This window comes from Myotis brandtii, unplaced genomic scaffold (assembly GCF_000412655.1).
Source record: "Myotis brandtii unplaced genomic scaffold, ASM41265v1 scaffold32, whole genome shotgun sequence".
Classification (NCBI taxonomy): domain Eukaryota; kingdom Metazoa; phylum Chordata; class Mammalia; order Chiroptera; family Vespertilionidae; genus Myotis; species Myotis brandtii.
Window position 1 is genome coordinate 723,273 of NW_005362269.1, and position 20,845 is coordinate 744,117.

Below are 20,845 nucleotides of genomic sequence, written 5' to 3' on the forward strand. Positions count from 1 at the left end.
AGAGACCCTCCAGGTTTCATCCACCTTGCCCCCAGGACAGAGGAGAGAATCCTGCCACTGGATAGCTAACCCCCACCCCATCGGTTTTCCATGTCCTCCCATCTCTACTCTCCCATGAGAACCTGACACTCAGCAGAAGGAAAAGCCAACTGACTCCCATATTTCTGTGACCTTAATTCCAGTTATTACCTGTCTCTAGGTCTCAGACTATGATGAGAGGAGAGTATCTTATTTCCCAGCATATAACATACGAGGTGTATAAAAAAATATTTAAGTACTTTTCATTATAAATGCATTCAGTGTGAGTTAAAAGTGGTTTGAGAGGGAAAGCTTATTATTCTGCTCATTTAAATGCAGTGTTCCATGTGCTGGAATTCAATTTAAAAAATCATATATTTTAGATATACAATAATATTCTAACCCTGGAAGAATAGTATAAAGGCGCCTGGCTATACAGAAATATTTTGTAAGCAGAGGGATTTCTAAACCCATGGGTCACAGGACTGAACCGCCCTCATTTTATAATTCTTTATCTTGGTTAGATGCTTTTACTCCCACATGCTGCCACCAGGGGTCAGCATGATCCATTATTTTAGGGAGAAGAAAGGCAAGAGGGAGAGTTGTGCCTCTTGTTCATTGTATATAGCAGTCCCTGCCCTTTTTGTCAAGCTTGGGGTGGTCCAAAGGCTGTGCGGAGAAGTGCAGATATGATTAGCAGTCCCCATTTCGCAGACAGGAAACTGAAACTCAGAAAGAGAAGAGGATGCCCGAGATCACAGGCCAGGAGAGAGCTGATCGGAAGGCCTTCTTCTAGCTAGAGAACAAGGGCTGTCCAGGCGCTGTGGCCCTGGGCACCCTCCACCACACTGCGCTCTCCCCTCCCAGGCTACCTGAATGTGATGGTGAACCACGGCTGGAAGGAACGCTGGTGCCGCCTGAAGTGCAACACTCTGTATTTCCACAAGGAACGCACAGACCTCCGGACCCACGTGAATGCCATTGCCCTCGGGGGCTGTGAGGTGGCCCCGGGCTTTGGGCCCAGACACCCATTTGCCTTCAGGATCCTGCGCAACCGGCAGGAGGTGGCCATCCTGGAGGTGAGAGAAGAGAGTCCAGAGGCCCCTGGTGGTGGGAGTAAAGGGAGCGATGGCCTGGGTGCTGGCTTTTGTCTTGGGGCCTCTCTTCTTTGTGTCAATCTTTTGGCTATTTAGGTTTTATAATGTTAACCCTGGAGGAAAATGTTAACAATTACCCTCTCGCGTTACAGATAAGGAAACTGAGGCCAGGGCAGCCAAGTGCTTTGTCCAAGGCTCCACAGAGGGTCAGTGGCCTCTTGGTCTCATCCTAGAACTAAAACCAGCCCCTTGGTCTTGTTTTCTTTGCCCAGTGCCCACTGCCTCTCTCGGTTCTTAAGTTCAAGAAATATTACTTCAGTAACTCACTTTTATTTTTGATAGTTTAAGATGGGTCTCTTATTCCTCTTAAATTATACACAGAGCTCTCTGGCAAAAAGCGTACTTTCTTCATTCAAGTGTAGCATGTATGGGCTAAGTTGATTTTATAATAATGCTCTTTCAATGAAAACTAACATAAGCATGCATTTAGTTGACCAGCAATTTCTTGCCGATCTTCCTGTAAATAATTGGCGATTATGATACAAGAAATAATATGATTGGGTTATGTAAGAAATAGCTTCCTCTAATGAAAAGTAAGTATTTTTTAAGAAGATTCAGGAAGACTCAAACGTTCTCATATCTAAATGGTCAGGAGGGCTCTGAGGATAATGAGCAGAGACCTGAACTGAGGGGGGGGGGGCGCTATTTGGATTCCTGGATGAGTTCTAACCTTGTTCTTCTTGGATCCCCAAGTTTTGGGTACATAACAGGTACTGTATAAATATGGGGTTGAGTGACGTGAGCAGCAGCCAACGTGAACTCAGCTTTGCCTCCGCTCCTTCAGGCAAGCTGCTCAGAGGACATGGGCCGCTGGCTGGGGCTGCTGCTGGTGGAGATGGGCTCCAAAGTCACTCCCGAGGCCCTGCACTACGACTATGTGGACGTGGAGACCTTGACCAGCATCGTCAGCGCCGGGCGCAACTCCTTCCTGTAAGAGCCGGCACCCCACAGCCCACAGCCGCCCAGGACCTTTCCCGTCTTGGCTCCCTCTCAGAGGCTCAGAATCCAGCCCTGGGCACTGGGCTCTGTTCCCTTGGGAAGTCAGAGTGGGTGTGTTCTTCTTCCAGCAGCAGGAGTGAGCGGGCTAAAGGAGGCGGCCCAGGGTCGGGGGAAGCCTTGGATGGAGTGAGCAAAAGTGGAGAAGTCCTTTTCTATAGTGACACGGGCTCTGCTCGCATGCTGGAACCTTAGGCTCTCACACCCTCAAGCCTCTGGGCGGGCACGGGGCTGCTACGTGGAGTTTGGTGCTAGAGGAGCTAGGCTCGCATCTCAGCTCTATCACAATCATCAGCTCGGCTGGTTTCTTGCCGGTCTCAGTCCTCTGTTTTCTCGCTTATATAATGGAGGCGATGCATTACTTGTTTCCTGGGTGATGAGAAGCACGTGGGTCCCTGCCTAGAAAGCCCTGAACACAGCAATGGCCCAGTGCTGCCTGGGATGGTTGTATCACTAACCTTCCAGTACCCACTATGAGCTGCTGCCAGAATCAACTGAGAGAGGGGACGGGAAAGCACGGGAAGCTGCAGGGTGCCGTCACAGCAGACCTTGTATCTTCTAGATATGCAAGATCCTGCCAGGATCAGTGGCCTGAGCCCCGTGTCTACGACGATGTCCCTTACGAAAAGATGCAGGTACGATCCCTTGGGGCTGCCCAGCAACATGGCAAAGGCCACTTCTTAGCTCTCCCTCTCTCTTTCCCTCACTGCAGTCGTGCGCCGCGTAGTGTCAGGGATACATCCTGAGAAATGCGTCCTTAGGCAATTTCGACCTTGTGCGAACATCATAGAGTGAACTTATCACAAACCTGGATGGTACAGCTACACTCCTAGGCTACATGGTACAGCCTACTATTCCTAGGCTACAAGTCTGTACAGCATGTTACTGTACAAAACAACATGAAATCAGTGAAGCACAAGAGAAAATGATGCAATCGAGAGACAGCAAACACAAGATGTATGAGGCTGCTTGCTGCAGGTGTAACACGGTATACCGTTTTACAGCACACTTTTTTATAAGTAGGAAGAGTACACCCTAAAATAACATTTAAAACTATAATAAATTTTTTTAAGTATAGTAAATACATAAACAAGTGCCATAGTTATTTGTTATCATCAAGTACTATGTGCTGTACATAACTGTACATGCTATACCTTTTTTTTTTTTTGGTTAATCCTCACCCGAGGATATTTTTCCATTGATCCTTTAGAGCAGCGGTTCTCAACCTGTGGGTCGCGACCCCTTTGGGGGTCGAACGACCCTTTCACAGGGGTCACCTAAGACCATCAGAAAACACATATATAATTACATATTGTTTTTGTGATTAATCACTATGCTTTAATTATGTTCAATTTGTAACAATGAAATTGGGGGTCACCACAACATGAGGGGTCGCGGCTTTAGGAAGGTTGAGAACCACTGCTTTAGAGAGAGTGGAAGAGAGAGGGAAAGATAGAGAGAAACATCGATGTGAGAGAAACGCATTGATTGGCTGCCTCCTGCATGTGCCCTGGGGAGGTGCCTACATCCAAGGTAGGTGCCCTTGCCTGAACTTGAACCCGGGACCCTTTGGTCCACAGGCCGACTGCTCTATCCACTGAGCCAAACCGGCTAGGGCTGTGCTATACTTTTATAAGACTGGCAGCACAGTAGGTTTCTTTATACCAGCATCACCACAAACACTGAGCAATGCATTACAATGTTAGGACGGCTATGATGTCACTGGGCAATAGTAATTTTTCAGCTCCATTATCATCTTACGGGACCACCATTGTATATGCTTCGACAGAAACATCATCATGCAGCACATGATGGTACTCCTTTTTTCCTTTGCCTCAGAGAGATTTTTTTCATTTAACCAGCAGCTGGAAGGGGAGGGATGAGGCGCAGGATGAGGAATCCCTGGAAAGGAGGCTGGGTGGTACAGTGAAAAGCTCCCAGATCAAGACAAGGAAGGGCTCTGGACACTGGAAAGCACGATTCCAGTTTGAGCCAGGTGTTGGGCTCTCCGCCTTTTAACACTCTGTGAACTAAGGCTGCTGATTCAGTGGTGTCTGGAGGCAAAGGCAATAACTGGGTGGCCACACCTGTAGGCTTTCACCTGGTGGCATCCACAGTCTGGGTTTCAGCTCCCAGGACCAAGTCTCCTGTCTTGCTCACTAAACCGAGGAGATATCAGCTCATTAATTACAGTGAGGCCTCTGTGGCCATCACACAACCCAGACTGCTCCTGCTGTGGAGCAGCCTCCATAGAGAGCCAGAAACCTACATTCTGATCAGATGCTGGCGGTGAGTCAGGCCCCACAGCGAGGGGAGAGGGGGGAACCAAGCTGCCAAGGAAAGCAGGCGCGCATCGGGACCCCTGCCTTGGGCAGTGCTAGGTCACACTCTGAGGTCACACCTCTAGGACTCCCTTTGCATGGTCTTTCTGACACAGATGAACCAATGGATGCAGCCTGAGATCTTTCTCAGTTGCAGAGTTTAGGAGCAAGAGCTTAATACTTAAAGGAGCAAACTTTGGACTCGGGGCTCAGTCTGAGTTACCTTGGGCTTCACTTCTCTGGTCTTCACTTCTGGGCTTCACACGGATATGATAAAACCTAACTGTCTGGACTATTGCAAGAGCTAATTGAAATATTTTAAGGAAAGAACTTAGCACAGGGCCTGGACAGGAAGTTCTTACACAGAAAAGTAAACCGCACTGCTGTTACTGAAATCACTATTATATTACACTAGAGGCCCAATGCATGAAACTCGTGCAAGAGTAGGCCTTCGCCCGCGGCTGACTCAATCCCACAGCTGCAGCCCCAGCTTCATCCCAGAAGGACATCCAGAAGGACGTCCAGTCTAATTAGCATATTACGCTTTTATTATTATAGATTATTATCATATTCCACTCGTGGTTCCTGAGCTTTGACAGATTCTGAGTGTTCTTAATACTCTTCATGCACAAATGTATAGTCAATCTATATAACTTCTATCATTGGCGGATGTCATCCATGACTTTTTTTTAACAATTCAGAAAACTTTAACGATACTTTGAAATAAGAAGAGGACAAAATATCTATGATAAATCAAATATGTCACCCATAATCTTTTCAGACTTAATTTTCCTCTCTGCACATATTCCAATTTAGGGCTATCTTCTGCTGCCCCACCCCACAGAATGGTAGGAGGATCCAATAATATACTGCTAGTGAAGGTGGTTTATAAACTGTTGAGTGCCACACAAGTTTAAAAATGTAAAGCCAAGATCTCAGAGGTCCCGTGGCACTCACCCACCGAGCACGGACCAGAATACACCCGTGTTGATGACTCTGGGCCTACCTGTACTTCATCTTCTTCCTCCATCTCCCTCCCAGGATGAGGAGCCTGAACGTCCCACCGGTGCCCACGTGAAGCGCCACGCCTCCTCCTGCAGTGAGAAGTCCCATCGAGTGGATCCGCAGGTCAAAGTCAAGCGCCATGCCTCCAGTGAGTTCTGTGGGGGAGGGGAAAGGGTGAGGAGCAGCCCATGAGTGGAGGGAGTCTCAAAATCATTTTCCTCCAGGGATCAGGCAGGTAAATAAATGAGTGAATTGAGGTGTAAGAAAATACTCTACCATAAGAAAAACCACATCATAAGTACAGTGATGAAGGGCAGCTTGCATGTGGCCTCAGAGGAGAAACAACAAGGAGTGGGGTAGGAGAGACTGTAGGAAACTGGAGTGCTCTGGAGTGGCCGCTAAGCTCCAGCCGATGGCCCCCACACAGCAGTGCCAATTATTCAAGAGAGACCAGAAATCTAGACTTTATATGAAATCTATATACGCATAAAGAAAGTACTAAAAAGAGAGGAGAGAAAGAAGTGTAAATACACACACACACACACACACACACACACATATATATATTAAAAGAAATAATGGCTGAAAACTTGCCAAGTTTATTGATAAACATTATTGATATATCCAGGGTACCAGTGAAGTCCAAGTAAAATAAAAGCAAAGAGATCCACAAAGGACACATCATGGTCAAAATGCTAAAGCCAAAAGGAGAAAACCCTTGAAAGTAGAAGAGAAATCTTTTGTCACTTACAAAGGATCCCCAATAAGATTAACAGCTGATGTATCAGAAACAACAGAGGCTTTCCTCTTTTTAAAAAAAAATATATTTTATTGATTTTTTACAGAGAGGAAGGGAGAGGGGTAGAGAGTTAGAAACATCGATGAGAGAGAAACATTGGTCAGCTGCCCCCTGCACACCTCCTACTGGGGATGTGCCCGCAACCAAGGTACATGCCCTTGACTGGAATCGAACTTGGGACCCTTCAGTCCGCAGGCCGACGCTCTATTCACTGAGCCAAACCGGTCAGGGCTAAGGCTTTCCTCTTAAGATCACCTGCGCCCAGCCGGGTGTGGCTCAGTGGTTGAGCATCGACCCAGGAACCAGGATGTCACTGGGTTCAATTCTTGGTCAGGGCACATGCCTGGGTTGCAGACTCAGTCCCCAGTAGGGACATGCAGAAGGCAGTCAATCGATGATCCTCTCTCATCATTGATGTTTCTATCTCTCTCTCCCTCTCCCTCTCCCTCTCTGAAATCAATAAAAATATATTTAATTTTTTTTTTAAAAAATCACCTGGAATACTATTCAGCAATAAAAAGGAAAGAAGCACTGATACATACTACATTAGTGCATTAGTTACACTAGTAACTTGGATATTAAACATTCCTTATTTTCCCCTCCACTATGGAAGCCCGGATTTTTCTGAAAGATACTTGGGCAGTTCTGAGGCAAATACTTTATCACCACTACTAGGAGGCCCACAGAATTATAGCTCCTTGCAACAAGCTAGTTTGCTTCTTCACCACCATTTGAGTGACTCAAGGATTACAGAGTTGGGCGTGAGATACGCTATTCTCCCTGGTGTCAACATAGTAAGGCAAACCAGGACAGTGACTCCCAAGAGTGAGTCCACTCACTGGTTCAGACCCTAAGGAAGTTTTCCCTCATCTGCAATTGAAATGATAAAAATAAGCACAGTGAGGGACGTTTTTCATAAATCTAAATCTATTCCATGTAAATGACTACTTTATTCTGCATTTGTGTTCTCCCAACTCTGGGGATGTTACAATATTATTTATTTTATAAAATGTTTGGAATAATTAGATGGTAGTTGGGATTTTTAAGGGCCTTTTCTGTTATGTCAACAACCTTTGTTGGTCTACCCATTTTCTTGATTTTACCAGTCTATAAAATTCAAAAGTCTGGGAGCCAGCTCCCCTGATATACCATTGTATATCTGGAAAGTTGGAGGAAGTAGGGGTCCCCTTCTCTGCCCTCCATGCTTTATTTACGATCTGGTTTGACTTGCAGGGTAGTTGTGGCAGGAACTGATTTTTGCATGAGTCATTGGGCAATCACTGCAATCTCTACAAGAACTGGACAGACAAGACCCACACAATTATCAGTAAATCATGGGAATCACTCCACACTCCACCAACTTACAAAGGACCTTGTGTGGCTGACTGTAGCAACAACATACTAGTACATAAACTTTCCCTGAGAGGTTTGACTATGGCCTTGCCCCAGCTAGAGCAGTATTACCTGGCATGGACCCTGGAGTTAGGTGTACATGGGTTCAAACCTAGGTTCTGCCATCATTAACAGTAAGATCTAACCTCTCTGTGCCTGTTTCCTCAACAATAAAATAGAGCTAGTAATAGTCAGTTGGGTTTTTTTGTTTGTTTGTTTTTTGGGTTTTTTTTAAATATACTTTATTGATTTTTCACAGAGAGGAAGGGAGAGGGATAGAGAGTTAGAAACATCGATGAGAGAGGAACATCGATCAGCTGCCTCCTGCACACCTCCTACTGGGGATGTGCCCGCAACCAAGGTACATGCCCTTGGCCGGAATCAAACCTGGGACCTTTCAGTCCACAGGCTGACGCTCTATCCACTGAGCCAAACCGGTTAGGGCAATAGTCAGTTTTTATGAGAAGGAAATGGAAATGCATGTAAGTGGCCCAGTACTTAGTAAATACTCAATAAACTTTTGCTATATTTATTTGTTTTTATATTTTTTAATTTATTTCAGAGAGGAAGGGAGAGGGAGAGAGAGATAGAAACATCAATGATGAAAGAATCATTGATCGGCTGCCTTCTGCACGCCCCCTATTGGGGATCTAGCCCACAAACTCAGCATGTGCCCTGACAGGGAATTAAACTGTGATCTCCCAGTTCATAGGTCAACACTCAACCACTGAGCCATGCAACCGAGCTATTTGTTGTTTTTGTCCATCATCATAGTGTAGAGCCCATAGTAGACTACTAGATCCCTCTCTACCCCCACCCATTTCCTAGTAATAAAATGGGCAATGCCTGACTTTAGCCCAAGGTCTTGATTCTCTATGGATCAGAGTTATATCTACCAGTCTCCTTGTCTTACACATACTTGAGAGTTGACTATAAAATATGCCCTTTTAAAACCAAAGTGTGTTATACATCACAAAATTTGTTTTACATTATTATTATTATTATTATTATTATTTAACCTTTACTAAGCACTTATTATATGACAGGTACTACACTAAGTACTTTTCATGAATTATCTCATTTTAAACCTACCACAATGCTAAGAGATAAATTTGATCAATATCCACATTTACAAATGAGGAAACTATAGCTGAGGGAAAGACACAAAAACATCACTATTCTCTTTTGCCTGATGTCACACAACCAATAAAGGGCAAAAGAGAATGCAAACCTTTGTCTGGTTCCAAATCCCTTGCTCCTTGCCCCTGAGCTCTACTACCTCCCTTTTGCTCCTTGCTTCCTTAGAGCAGCCACATTAATGATATCGAGGGTTATCGCTCTAAATGTCCCCATTTTTATAGATGGAGAAGTGGAGGCTGAAAGAGACGCTAACACCACCCAAATGCCCTCTCAGAGGTTAGAACTGAGGCCCTTTTCCTGCCTCCTAACTCTGCAGGTGCCAATCAATACAAGTACGGTAAGAACCGAGCTGAGGAGGATGCCCGGAGGTACCTGGTAGAAAAAGAGAAGCTGGAGAAAGAAAAAGAGACAATCCGGACAGAGCTGATGGCACTGCGGCAAGAAAAGAGGGCGCTAAAGGATGCCATTCGGAACAATCCAGGTACCTACATGGTGTGGTCCTGAGTGCTCTTGGAGGGCTTGGCCTTTCCCTAGAACAGATCACCTGGTTTCTTACCCAAGACAGGTGAGCTTCTCCCTCCTTCCTCCTTTTCATCACCATCATCGCTACCACCACTACCGCCGCCACCACCACCATCATCATCCTCCTGACTAATGGAAGGCCACCTATTTGATAACTGCTTTGGGGGTAAAGGGATAAAAAAGCATCACAAAAATGTGTACACTTAATGTAAGATGCAATCTGATTTTAGAAACGTTAAAATGTGAAAAACAGCATGTCCCTTAGAATTAGAGAAATAAAAGATCATTTTGAACCTCACATTAACTCATTCATTCACAGATGGGTGCTGAGCATGGCTATTTGAGCATAGGTCCAGGTGCTGGGGATGATGGACAGCACCTAGTACATAGCGAGCATGCAATATGTATTTACTGAATGAACAACTGAATGAATGAAAAGAACCCACCATTACTAGAAAACCCTCCAGTGCAGCCTCCCTCAGGGAAAACATGGACCAATTTTTAAACCTAGTAAGGCCCAACATAGATAGCTCTTCGTACCAAGAAGGCTCTAATATAGATATGTTGGGTTAAACTGAGTAAGCAGCAAAATCCTAGTAGAAACCCCTGGTTAATGTAAAGCTCTATGACTTTTGGTTACAAGGAACAGAAACCAAAGTTAAACTGGCGTAGTAATGAAAAAAAGAAAAATGCACTTGAAAAACTGAACAGTCAGGTATATCAAGGTCAAAGGACTTAAATGATGTCACCAGGAAGTACATTTCTCCAACTCTTGCTTTGGCCTTCCTCTACATTGGTTTCATTCTCTCCAGCCCTCACCTAATCCTCTCAGCCACCCCAGCAGAGAAAACTTCTCTTCCTAGTGGCCCCCACAAACACTTCACTCTGACCAACTTTGATCCCTAAGCCAATCACTGTGACCCTGATTGAGATAGGATTATGGGCCAGGATTAAGTTATGTGCCAACCCCTTGAACTAGGATTGAGTAACACCCATCTAAACTATCCTATATAATAAAACCTTAATATGAAAATAGACCGAACGGTGGAATGACGGGTCTGTATGACGTGTACTAACCACCAGGGGGCAGATGCTCAACGCAGGAGCTGCCCCCGATGGTCAGTGTGCTCCCATAGGGGGAGCGCCGCTCAGCCAGAAGCCGGGCTCATGGCCTCTCCCGCCACCTCCGCTGCAGGCAGGTAGTAAGGAGCGAGGGGTCCTGGAGTGCGAGAGCCCCAGACTGTGAGAGGGATATCTGACTGCCAGCTTCGGCTCGGTCCCGGCAGGCAAACATCCCCCGAGTGTCCCGGACTGCGAGAGGGCACAGGCCAGGCTGAGGGACCCCCCAAGTGCACGAATTTTGTGCACTGGGCCTCTAGTAAATAATAATGAAGGAAATGTGGTTTCCCAGGGGGAAAAGCCGGGTTCTGTATCTAGAAGATGGGGAAATGGGTATTGGGAAGGTAAAAAACACACTACCCCAGGCCCAAAGTCCACCTCTTAACCAGGACTGAGGATAGGAAAGGTTCTCTGGAGGGGCAGACTCGGGCCTGAGGCCCTGCCAAACTGCTCGATGCTTCAGGCCAGGCTCAGCTGTTTCTCATCAATGTCTTTGGAAACAGGAGCAAAGTTAAAGGTTCTGCAGGAGGCCGTGGCCACACTGGAAGCTCAGTGTCGGGCGAAGGAAGAGCACCGGATCGACCTGGAACTGAAGCTGGTGGCTGTGAAGGAGCGCTTACAGAGGTCTCTGGCAGGGGGCCCAGCCCTGGGACTCTCCATAGGCAGCAAGAACAAGAGTGCGGTGAGTCCACTCCCTACTAACCAGGGGTAGCTGCTCCTAAAGCCCTCACATGCTACAGATCTTGCTCATCCTTTGGGGCTAGGAGTTATGCTCACTTACAGATAACAAAGGAGGCCCTAAGGGACATGCCATTGGTGGCACAGCTAGGAAGGGGACTCTCGCAGCAAGTTCTCTGGCCTGTGTTCTCTCCACTGACGCACCGTCATTTATTTGACTTTGTATCCTGAATGCAGTCTTAGAAGTGGACTTAAGGTTACTGATAATAACTACCATACATTGAATAGGAATAACAAACTTGTGTTAGCCAATTACCACACCATCTTAACCTGTATTATCTCACATAGTCTTCACAGCAGTCCTATGAGATAGTACTACGCGTATTCACCCCATTTGACAGACAAGGAAACTGGGATTTCTATTAAGAATTGGACTGTATGGCCCAGCTGGCGTGGCTCAGTGATTGGGCATCGACCTATGAACCAGGTCACAGTTCCATTCCAGGTCAGGCGCATGCTTGGGTTACAGGCTCAAGCCCCAGTAGGGGCATGCAGGAGGCAGCCAATCAATGATTCTCATCATTGATGTTTCTATCTCTCCCTTCCAATCTGAAGTCAATTTTTAAAAAATATTAAAAATAAAATAAAAAGAATTGGACTGTATTTTTTTTATCATAATAGCCCTATCCCTTTACATACTCTGAAAAATAGTAGGCGTGTAATAAATGTTTCAAATGAATAAATGTTCTACTTGCTTTCAGACAAGGAAATTAAGACTCAGAGAAATGAAGTAATTTGTCTGATAAGTGCAAGTTATCATTGAGAACTTTCATCTTATTATTGTCCAAGATAACAGCTGCCTGGTCAGACCACACCCTATGACTAGGAAGTTAGGGCTGTTTCTCCCACCCTACATTTCCTCTCCATGGGGCATTTCCAACCTTACTTAAAAATTAAGAGCTTAGGAGGATTTCCAGAAGATGACGGCGTAGGTAGACGCCTATACTCACCGCCTCCACAACCACATCAAAATTACAACTAAAATACTGAACCACCATCATCCAGAATTGCTGGAAAGCTGGCTGAATGGAAGTCCTACAACTAGAGAAGAAGAAAGCACACTGAGACTCGTAGGAGGTGCAGAGGCATAGAACGGGCTGGTCCGGCACCCACATGTGCTGCTTTTTTAATCAGGAGGGAGATCACCTCTGTGGAGGCCGCCCAGAGGAGCAGGGGTCCCAACCCCACACCAGAACCCTAGCCCAGGGTCTCAGAGCTGGGAAAAGAAGTCCCTACAGGCAGTAAGAAATACAGGCTGTAAAAACCAGTGCAGATTGGGGCTCAGTAACACAGAGGCTGCTGGAGACCCAGCTATTCCTCTTAAAAGGCCAGCACCAGGAACTGAACTTACAAGGTCCTGCTTCCTCTGAGCTCCAGTACCAGGGCGAGGCTCTGGGGAACACAGACACATATGAGGAGGAACTGGATTGTCTGGCTTCATGGCAGGAACTCAGGGGCGGCTTTCCCCTAGATGGAGGTGCTCACAGGGATCACTGTTCCTATGCTGGGACCTCCCCAGTAGATCCCAGGGCTGACTGGCACCATGTCTGTTTGCTCTGCCCTGGTGATTCCCTAAGACCCTGCCTCATCCAATTTAAAATCCCACCCAATCTGTGTGCAGCAGGTTTTGCATATGAATGGCCTGTCCTTGTTCAGGCTAAATTCTCTCAAACAAGCTAGAGCTGGGTCAGGGAGCACCAAACCTATCAATAAAAGGCCCAAGACCCAGCACCAGCACCAGCCTGACTTGCTTCACAGCTGGGCCTTGTCTGGGCACTTCCAAACCCAATACAAAGAGGAGGAATCTACAGATCTCTCTGTACCTCCTGCTGGGTGGCCCCAGGCAGTGGCTGACTTTGCACCTCCCTAGAGACTCAAAAGCCAGTGCACCTAGTGGTCACTGTCAGACCATACCACATTACAACTCTACACATCCATAAGCAACACACTCAAGGGGCAGACTCAGTGAGCAACAAAGCCCCACTGAAGCAAGTCCTGCTCCATAGAGGTGTCTCCTGCACAGCAGCTCTCCCACTGTGGTTGCAGCTGGTCCTCACAGTCAATTGGCCTGGAGATCAGTTCCTCCCAGTGATACTAACAGCAATCAAATCTCAACTACAACAAGACTGTGCTCACAGCCCACAAAGAGGTGCACCTGGAGCTCCCAGCTCAGGTGACTGGGGAGGCTGAGCCACTGGGCCCTATAGAACACCTACTACATAAGGCCACTCTACCAACTCAAGGAGACATAGTAGCTCTACCCAATACATAGAAAGTGAAGCAGCCAAAATGTGGAGACAAAGAAACGTCACAAATGAAAGAAAGGGAAGAAAGCAAAGTACTGCAGTTAGAGTTCAAAACCACAGTCGTATGGTTACTCAAGAATCTTCTAGAAACCTCCAAAAAAATGGAAAAGGACCAGTCAGAAATAAAGCATACATTGACTAAAATAAAGAATAATATACAACCAAGATTACTCTACCCAGCAAAACTATCATTTAGAATTGAAGATCAGATAAAGAACTTCACAAACAAGAAAAAGCTAAAGGAGTTCATCACAACCAAACCAGTATTACATGAAATGTGGAAGGGTATTCTTTAAAAAGAGGAAGAAGAAGAAAAATAAAAAGGTCAAAAATATAAACAACAAAATGGCAACAAATACATACCTATCAACAATTGAATCTAAAAATCAAAATAAATGAGTAAGAAGTCTAATGGACACAATAAACTGGTGAATAAAATAGAATCAGAGGCATGGAAATGGAACAGACTGACGATTCTCAGAGGGAAGGAGGGTGGGGGGTGGTAAGAGATTAAACAAAAATCTTATATGCATATATGCATTACCTATGGACACAGACAATAGGGTGATGAAGGCCTGGGGTGAGGCGGGGACCAGGCAGAGGGGGGCAATAAGGGAGGGGAAAAAGAGGGACATCTGTAATAATCTCAACAATAACGATTTTTAAAAATTAAGAGCTTAAAGGCCAGGGACAAAGTCACAGAGGGCTGGTGGACAGACAAGAAGTGGTTAACTCATCCCAGCTGTTTCCTCCCACCAGTAGGCCCTGATGTTCACATTCCAAAAGACTTTCCCTCCACTTTTGACTCTTTCCATGACCTTTAGAGATAAAGTTTTCTCTAAATTCCCTGCAAGCTAAGCTGTTAATATGTCCCATGTAAGGAACTACATCCAGTAAGGTACTAAGCAATCACCTGGAAAATTTCAGGGTAGTGTAGAAAATTAGAAGGAATACAGGAGAGAAAGAGATAGGAAGAACAGTGGGGTAGGAAACCTAGCTCTCCCACTCCCCAGACATGTGACCTTGAGCAGTGACTTGACCTTCCTACTTTTCTTATCTTTACAATAAGATGACTAATAGTACCTACTTCATAGGCTTGAAAGGCTCAATAAACTAATCCACACAATGCCTAGTATATAGTGAGGGTTCAGTCATTTCAGCTGTCATTAGCTTATTCCAAGGCCTTCCTCCCTCATCCTGTTTGATGCTAGTATATGTGTATAGTACCTTTTATATGCATTCTTTGGAGGGCAGGCTGGGTGAGGTAGACAGCACTAGACTTCACCTATGTAATTATTTCTTGTCATCAACAGGAAACTGCAAATAAACCCCAGAACAATCCTCCAGAGCAACCTCTCCCTGTCAACTGTGTTTCTGAGCTGAGGAAGAGGAGCCCATCCATCGTAACCTCCAACCAAGGACGGGTGCTGCAGAAAGCCAAGGTACAGCCCTAGATGGTTTTTCTCAGTGATAAGAGCGTCATCGTGGGTTTGATTCTGGTCAAGGGCACATACTTCAGTTGCAGGCTCAATCCCCAGCCCCAGTCAGGGTACATGCAAAAGACAACCAATCGATGTGCAATGAAGTGTTTTTATCCTACAAGTCACACTAGACTATTCAACAAACTGATCTGTCTTGTCTTTCTGTACTTCAGGAATGGGAAATGAAGAAGACCTAGAAAGAGGATGAGAATTTTATCCAAAGGAAATATCAGCTTGTCCATCTAAGACGGAAATGCTTTTTTCACAAGGAGCTACCAGAAGACTGAAAGTAGCCCCCACCCTCTGGGGCACCCAAAAGACCAGCCTTTATTGTCTGCATGATCAAAAGGGGTATAGGGAGGGAAGAAGTAGAAGGGAAGAGGGAAATGAAGGGCATCCCTATATAACCTTACAGAGGGTGGGAAATGGGGGTGGAGGGAGACAGACATCTGCCCAGTTGTAAAGGTTTTGTTAAATGTCTTTGCCTTCCCTTCTGAAGAAATGAAAGCACGTGTGAATAAGCCATTCCATCCCACTCTCAGCATCCCATTCCCAGTCCCTAGGGCAAAGGAAGGCAGTGCTGAAGTATCAGTGATGCAATAGAGAGAGGCGACTTGATCATCCAATCACATTTGTGTTGGGCATTATTGACAGCCTTTGGGCAAGATAAATAGGCTCAAAAATCAATAGAACTATCCCTTCCTGCATAAAGGTGCACAAAAGCTATAGAGAACATGCAAATTCTACAATCATTCCTCATCTGCTTTAGGCAGATGCAGTGACCAGAACTCCAGATTTGAATTGTTTTCAAATCAGAGATCTAAGTAAGCAGCAGGCAAGGAGAGGTTCAGTAGCTGACCTATGTTAAGCTCTGAGTGATGCTCAATGACAGGAGCATGGATTGCTAATGTCCACAAGAAGTATCGAGCTTTGTAGGGTGGGGTCATTTGCTGTCAATCAAGTCCTTTCCCTATTTTATATGATGCTCTGGCTCCAGAGTTATGGTTAGAAATGCAGGAGACACTCTTAATATGTTTATCCTCATCTTGCACTCAAGAGGCCCACCTGTCTGCTCTTCCGTATCTGCCATCAAGTAAAACTGTCAGGGAGAACCAAGAGGACAGTGGCCCATTTCTGCCACATGAGTGCCTTTTATAAGCACTTGATATTTTTGTAGAGGAGCAAGGACCTCAAGCCCTGGGCAGTCTCCTTGCTGTGCCACTAATGACTTTCTCAACACTGTGGGCATTTTATAAGTCTACTACATTTCCCTCCAATAAAGATAAAACCATTGAGCCGTTGGAGCTCAGAGGTTAGCTCAAGGGGAGAGAAGGGAAATCCCATAATAACCTCTGGACACTCTGCTAGAGGCTTCACATACTTGACCCTGCCTAAGGCTTTACATACTTGAAGCCTCGTCCAAACTTTTCCACCCTCTGAGGTAGCTGGAGACCAGAGCAAGAAAAATAACCTGACCCAAAGCACCCAGCTGGTCAGTGGTGGAGCATAAGTTTTAGGGCCTATAGAGCCTGTCTGTATCCAGACAGGGCTGGGTTTGAGCCCTGCCTCTGCCACTTAACAGCTGTGACTTTGGGAAAGTCACTTGACCTCTCTCATTCTTGTTTTCCTTGCCTATCAAAACCAGGTTAACAATAGTACGTCCCTCCCAAGACTGTTGGGGGAATTAAGTGAGATAATACATGGGAAGCATCTTACACAGTGTCCAAGTAATAGTAAACATCTAGTCAATAGTGGTTCTTATTATTGACTTTTACATGGTAATTACAACCACCAAAAGCTATAAGGCAACAATCTGTAAGTGAGTTTTCATCCAGATTCCACCTGTGTATCTTCAATAGCAGGCACTCACATACTCTGGATTGTCAATATGCTTTTTAAAATGTGAATCTGAAATGTCACCTGACAACCCAATTTTGTCATTGTTTCCCATGTAGTTATTTTGAGACTAAGTGTCTTTTTCCACCAATAAATCTTAAGACTCCTTTGAGAGGTGGACCCTAGAAAATTAATAATTAATTTTGAAAAGAATTTTTATTTATTTATTTAAATATATTTTTATTGATTTCAGAGAGGAAGGGAGAAGGTGAGATAGAAACATCAATGATGGGAGAGAATCACTGATTGGCTGCCTCCTGCACGCCCCCTATTGGGGATCGAAACCTGGGCAGGGAATTGAACTGGTGAGCTCTTGGTTCCAGGGCCAATGCTCAACCACAGAGCCACACCCAGCTGGGCTAATTAACATTTATTGAACACTGCCATGCATCAGGCACTATGTTAGCCAGAGCCAGCTTCACAGGCATGCAACCTGTGCAGTCAGGCTTGGCAGGGTTCTGTGCTTGGTTGATTGCTCTGCTGTTGCCCTCTTAATAAGTTTAGAACAAGAGGTTCCACATCTTCCTTTTGTCCTTTAAATCAGCGGTCACCCACTGGTGGTCCGTGAGGTCCGAAAGGTTGGCGATCGCTGCTTTAAATTATGTAGGCAGTCCTGGTGCTAACTAATCACTTTTCTAGGCATTATCCTTTTAGTCTTCACTAAAATCCCGTGACATAGATACTGTTATCCAAGTTTTCACAGTTCAGGAAATGGAAACCAGAAAGGTTAGATAATTGGCCAAAGCCCACAGTTAGGAAGTAGTGGAGCTAGCACGTGAATGCAAGGTCTGACCCTAGAGGCCTTCTCAGTTCCAAATGGATAAAGGCTCTATTTCGTTCATTTCTCCCCCTCCCCTTGCATTGCAGCATTCAGAATGAAGCACAGTAGCATTTAATAAATAGGTGAATGAATGTATGCAGCACATTTGGTCTAAGTTGAGCAACTAAGAGAAGTGTAAAGAAAATGGCTAGCCCTAGCCAGGTTGGCTCAGTGAATAGAGTGTCGGCCTGCAGACTGAAGGGTCCCAGGTTTGATTCCCGTCAAGGGCATGTGCCCAGGTTTCAGGCTCAATCCCCAGTAGGGGACGTGCAGGAGGCAGCTGATCAATGATTCTCTCGTCATTGATGTTTCTATCTATCTCTCCCTCTCCCTTCCTCTCTGAAATCAATAAAAATACATTTTTTTTAAAAAAAAGAAAACGGCTAAAGCATAGATGCCAGTTCTTGCTTGTTAAATGCTTTGTTTGGTTGTTTTTCAAAGTATAGGCTCATGGATCTGAGGTGGACTTGAAGCTCCAACCTTCCCAACACTCCCAGATGTTTGGACTATCAAACTTCTAGTGTCAGATTCTTAGCGGGGGACCTTGGGCAGGTTCACCAACCTCTCTGAGCCTCAATTTTCTTATATGTAAAAGGGAATCATAATCCCTTTTTAAGTCGTGTTGCTCTGCCCCTAAGGCCAAAAGAAAACAAAAGGTGTTAGCTTCAACACATCTGAGTTGGGCCTTGGATAGAATATAAACATGCAAAAGACTCCAGTTCTGTCCTCATGGAATTCACAGACAAACAGAGAGAAAATCTGGCCCAAATAGGTACAAGTAACCCATGTTCTGGTGCATGCACTCAAATAAGGAAGGCACACTTCTCATCCTTTAAAAAATATTTTTTTAAAACCTTAGGGACTATCCAGTAACTAGTCTGGATATGCCTTCAACCCCAACCACCAGTCACATCCTGTCAGCTTTCCATACTAAATCTCTCGAAAATATATCCACTTCTTCCTATCTCTACTCATTCCATCAAACTTCATCAATTCAGTCAACAAATATTTATTGAGCATCTATTGTACTAGATGTCAGAAATCACAGCTCTGAACAAAACAGCTTCATGAAGCTCATACTCATTAGGAGAACAAGCAGAAAGAAAACAAAGCAAATAAAATACTAATATGGAAACAAAAATGTGCTGGACACACCTAAAATAGTAGCTATTTTAGATAATGTCTTTGTTGAGGTGACCCTACCTGGGCAGGGAATTGAACTGGTGAGCTCTTGGTTCCAGGGCCAATGCTCAACCACAGAGCCACACCCAGCTGGGCTAATTAACATTTATTGAACACTGCCATGCATCAGGCACTATGTTAGCCAGAGCCAGCTTCACAGGCATGCAACCTGTGCAGTCAGGCTTAGCAGGGTTCTGTGCTTGGTTGATTGCTCTGCTGTTGCCCTCTTAATAAGTTTAGAACAAGAGGTTCCACATCTTCCTTTTGTCCTTTAAATCAGCGGTCACCCACTGGTGGTCCGTGAGGTCCGAAAGGTTGGCGATCGCTGCTTTAAATTATGTAGGCAGTCCTGGTGCTAACTAATCACTTTTCTAGGCATTATCCCTTTAGTCTTCACTAAAATCCCGTGACATAGATACTGTTATCCAAGTTTTCACAGTTCAGGAAATGGAAACCAGAAAGGTTAGATAATTGGCCAAAGCCCACAGTTAGGAAGTAGTGGAGCTAGCACGTGAATGCAAGGTCTGACCCTAGAGGCCTTCTCAGTTCCAAATGGATAAAGGCTCTATTTCGTTCATTTCTCCCCCTCCCCTTGCATTGCAGCATTCAGAATGAAGCACAGTAGCATTTAATAAATAGGTGAATGAATGTATGCAGCACATTTGGTCTAAGTTGAGCAACTAAGAGAAGTGTAAAGAAAATGGCTAGCCCTAGCCGGGTTGGCTCAGTGAATAGAGTGTCGGCCTGTAGACTGAAGGGTCCCAGGTTTGATTCCCTTCAAGGGCATGTGCCCGGGTTTCAGGCTCAATCCCCAGTAGGGGACGTGCAGGAGGCAGCTGATCAATGATTCTCTCGTCATTGATGTTTCTATCTATCTCTCCCTCTCCCTTCCTCTCTGAAATCAATAAAAATACATTTTTTTTTTAAAAAAGAAAACGGCTAAAGCATAGATGCCAGTTCTTGCTTGTTAAATGCTTTGTTTGGTTGTTTTTCAAAGTATAGGCTCATGGATCTGAGGTGGACTTGAAGCTCCAACCTTCCCAACACTCCCAGATGTTTGGACTATCAAACTTCTAGTGTCAGATTCTTAGCGGGGGACCTTGGGCAGGTTCACCAACCTCTCTGAGCCTCAATTTTCTTATATGTAAAAGGGGATCATAATCCCTTTTTAAGTCGTGTTGCTCTGCCCTTAAGGCCAAAAGAAAACATAAGGTGTTAGCTTCAACACATCTGAGTTGGGCCTTGGATAGAATATAAACATGCAAAAGACTCCAGTTCTGTCCTCATGGAATTCACAGACAAACAGAGAGAAAATCTGGCCCAAATAGGTACAAGTAACCCATGTTCTGGTGCATGCACTCAAATAAGGAAGGCACACTTCTCATCCTTTAAAAAATATTTTTTTAAAACCTTAGGGACTATCCAGTAACTAGTCTGGATATGCCTTCAACCCCAACCATCAGTCACATCCTGTCAGCTTTCCATACTAAATCTCTCAAAAATACATCCACTTCTTTCTATCTCTACTCATTCCATCAAACTTCATCAATGCAGTCAACAAATATTTATTGAGCATCTATTATACTAGATGTCAGAAATCACAGCTCTGAACAAAATAACTTCATGAAGCTCATACTCATTAGGAGAACAAGCAAAAAGAAAACAAAGCAAATAAAATACTAATATGGAAACAAAAATGTGCTGGACACACCTAAAATAGTAGCTGTTTTAGATAATGTCTTTGTTGAGGTGACCCTAGAACCCTTGCATGGACTATTCCAACAGCTTGTCTCCCTACCTGTTTCTCACATCCTGAAATCTCCTCCCTACAGCAAAGTGACTCCTTTAAACATGTACAGGCTTTGTAGCATGTTCCCATTGCAATCAAAATAAGACTCATTCAAAAATTTTTGAACTACATCAAGGTACTGTTCACAGACCAAAAAGAAATCT

General features: G+C 44.9%; 1 protein-coding gene across 1 annotated transcript in view; it reads left to right on the forward strand.

Moving 5' to 3' along the window:
• Positions 1-17,008, forward strand: part of AFAP1L1 (actin filament associated protein 1-like 1) — a 33,196-nt gene extending 16,188 nt beyond the window's left edge. The window contains exons 12-19 of the mRNA XM_005870594.2: positions 886-1,097; positions 1,960-2,105; positions 2,734-2,806; positions 5,534-5,645; positions 9,145-9,309; positions 10,973-11,151; positions 14,827-14,955; positions 15,168-17,008. Coding sequence (XP_005870656.1) covers positions 886-1,097; positions 1,960-2,105; positions 2,734-2,806; positions 5,534-5,645; positions 9,145-9,309; positions 10,973-11,151; positions 14,827-14,955; positions 15,168-15,191 — 1,040 coding nt within the window. The 3' untranslated portion in view covers positions 15,192-17,008. The remainder of the gene's footprint in view (positions 1-885; positions 1,098-1,959; positions 2,106-2,733; positions 2,807-5,533; positions 5,646-9,144; positions 9,310-10,972; positions 11,152-14,826; positions 14,956-15,167) is intronic.
• The last annotated feature ends 3,837 nt before the right edge of the window (positions 17,009-20,845 follow it).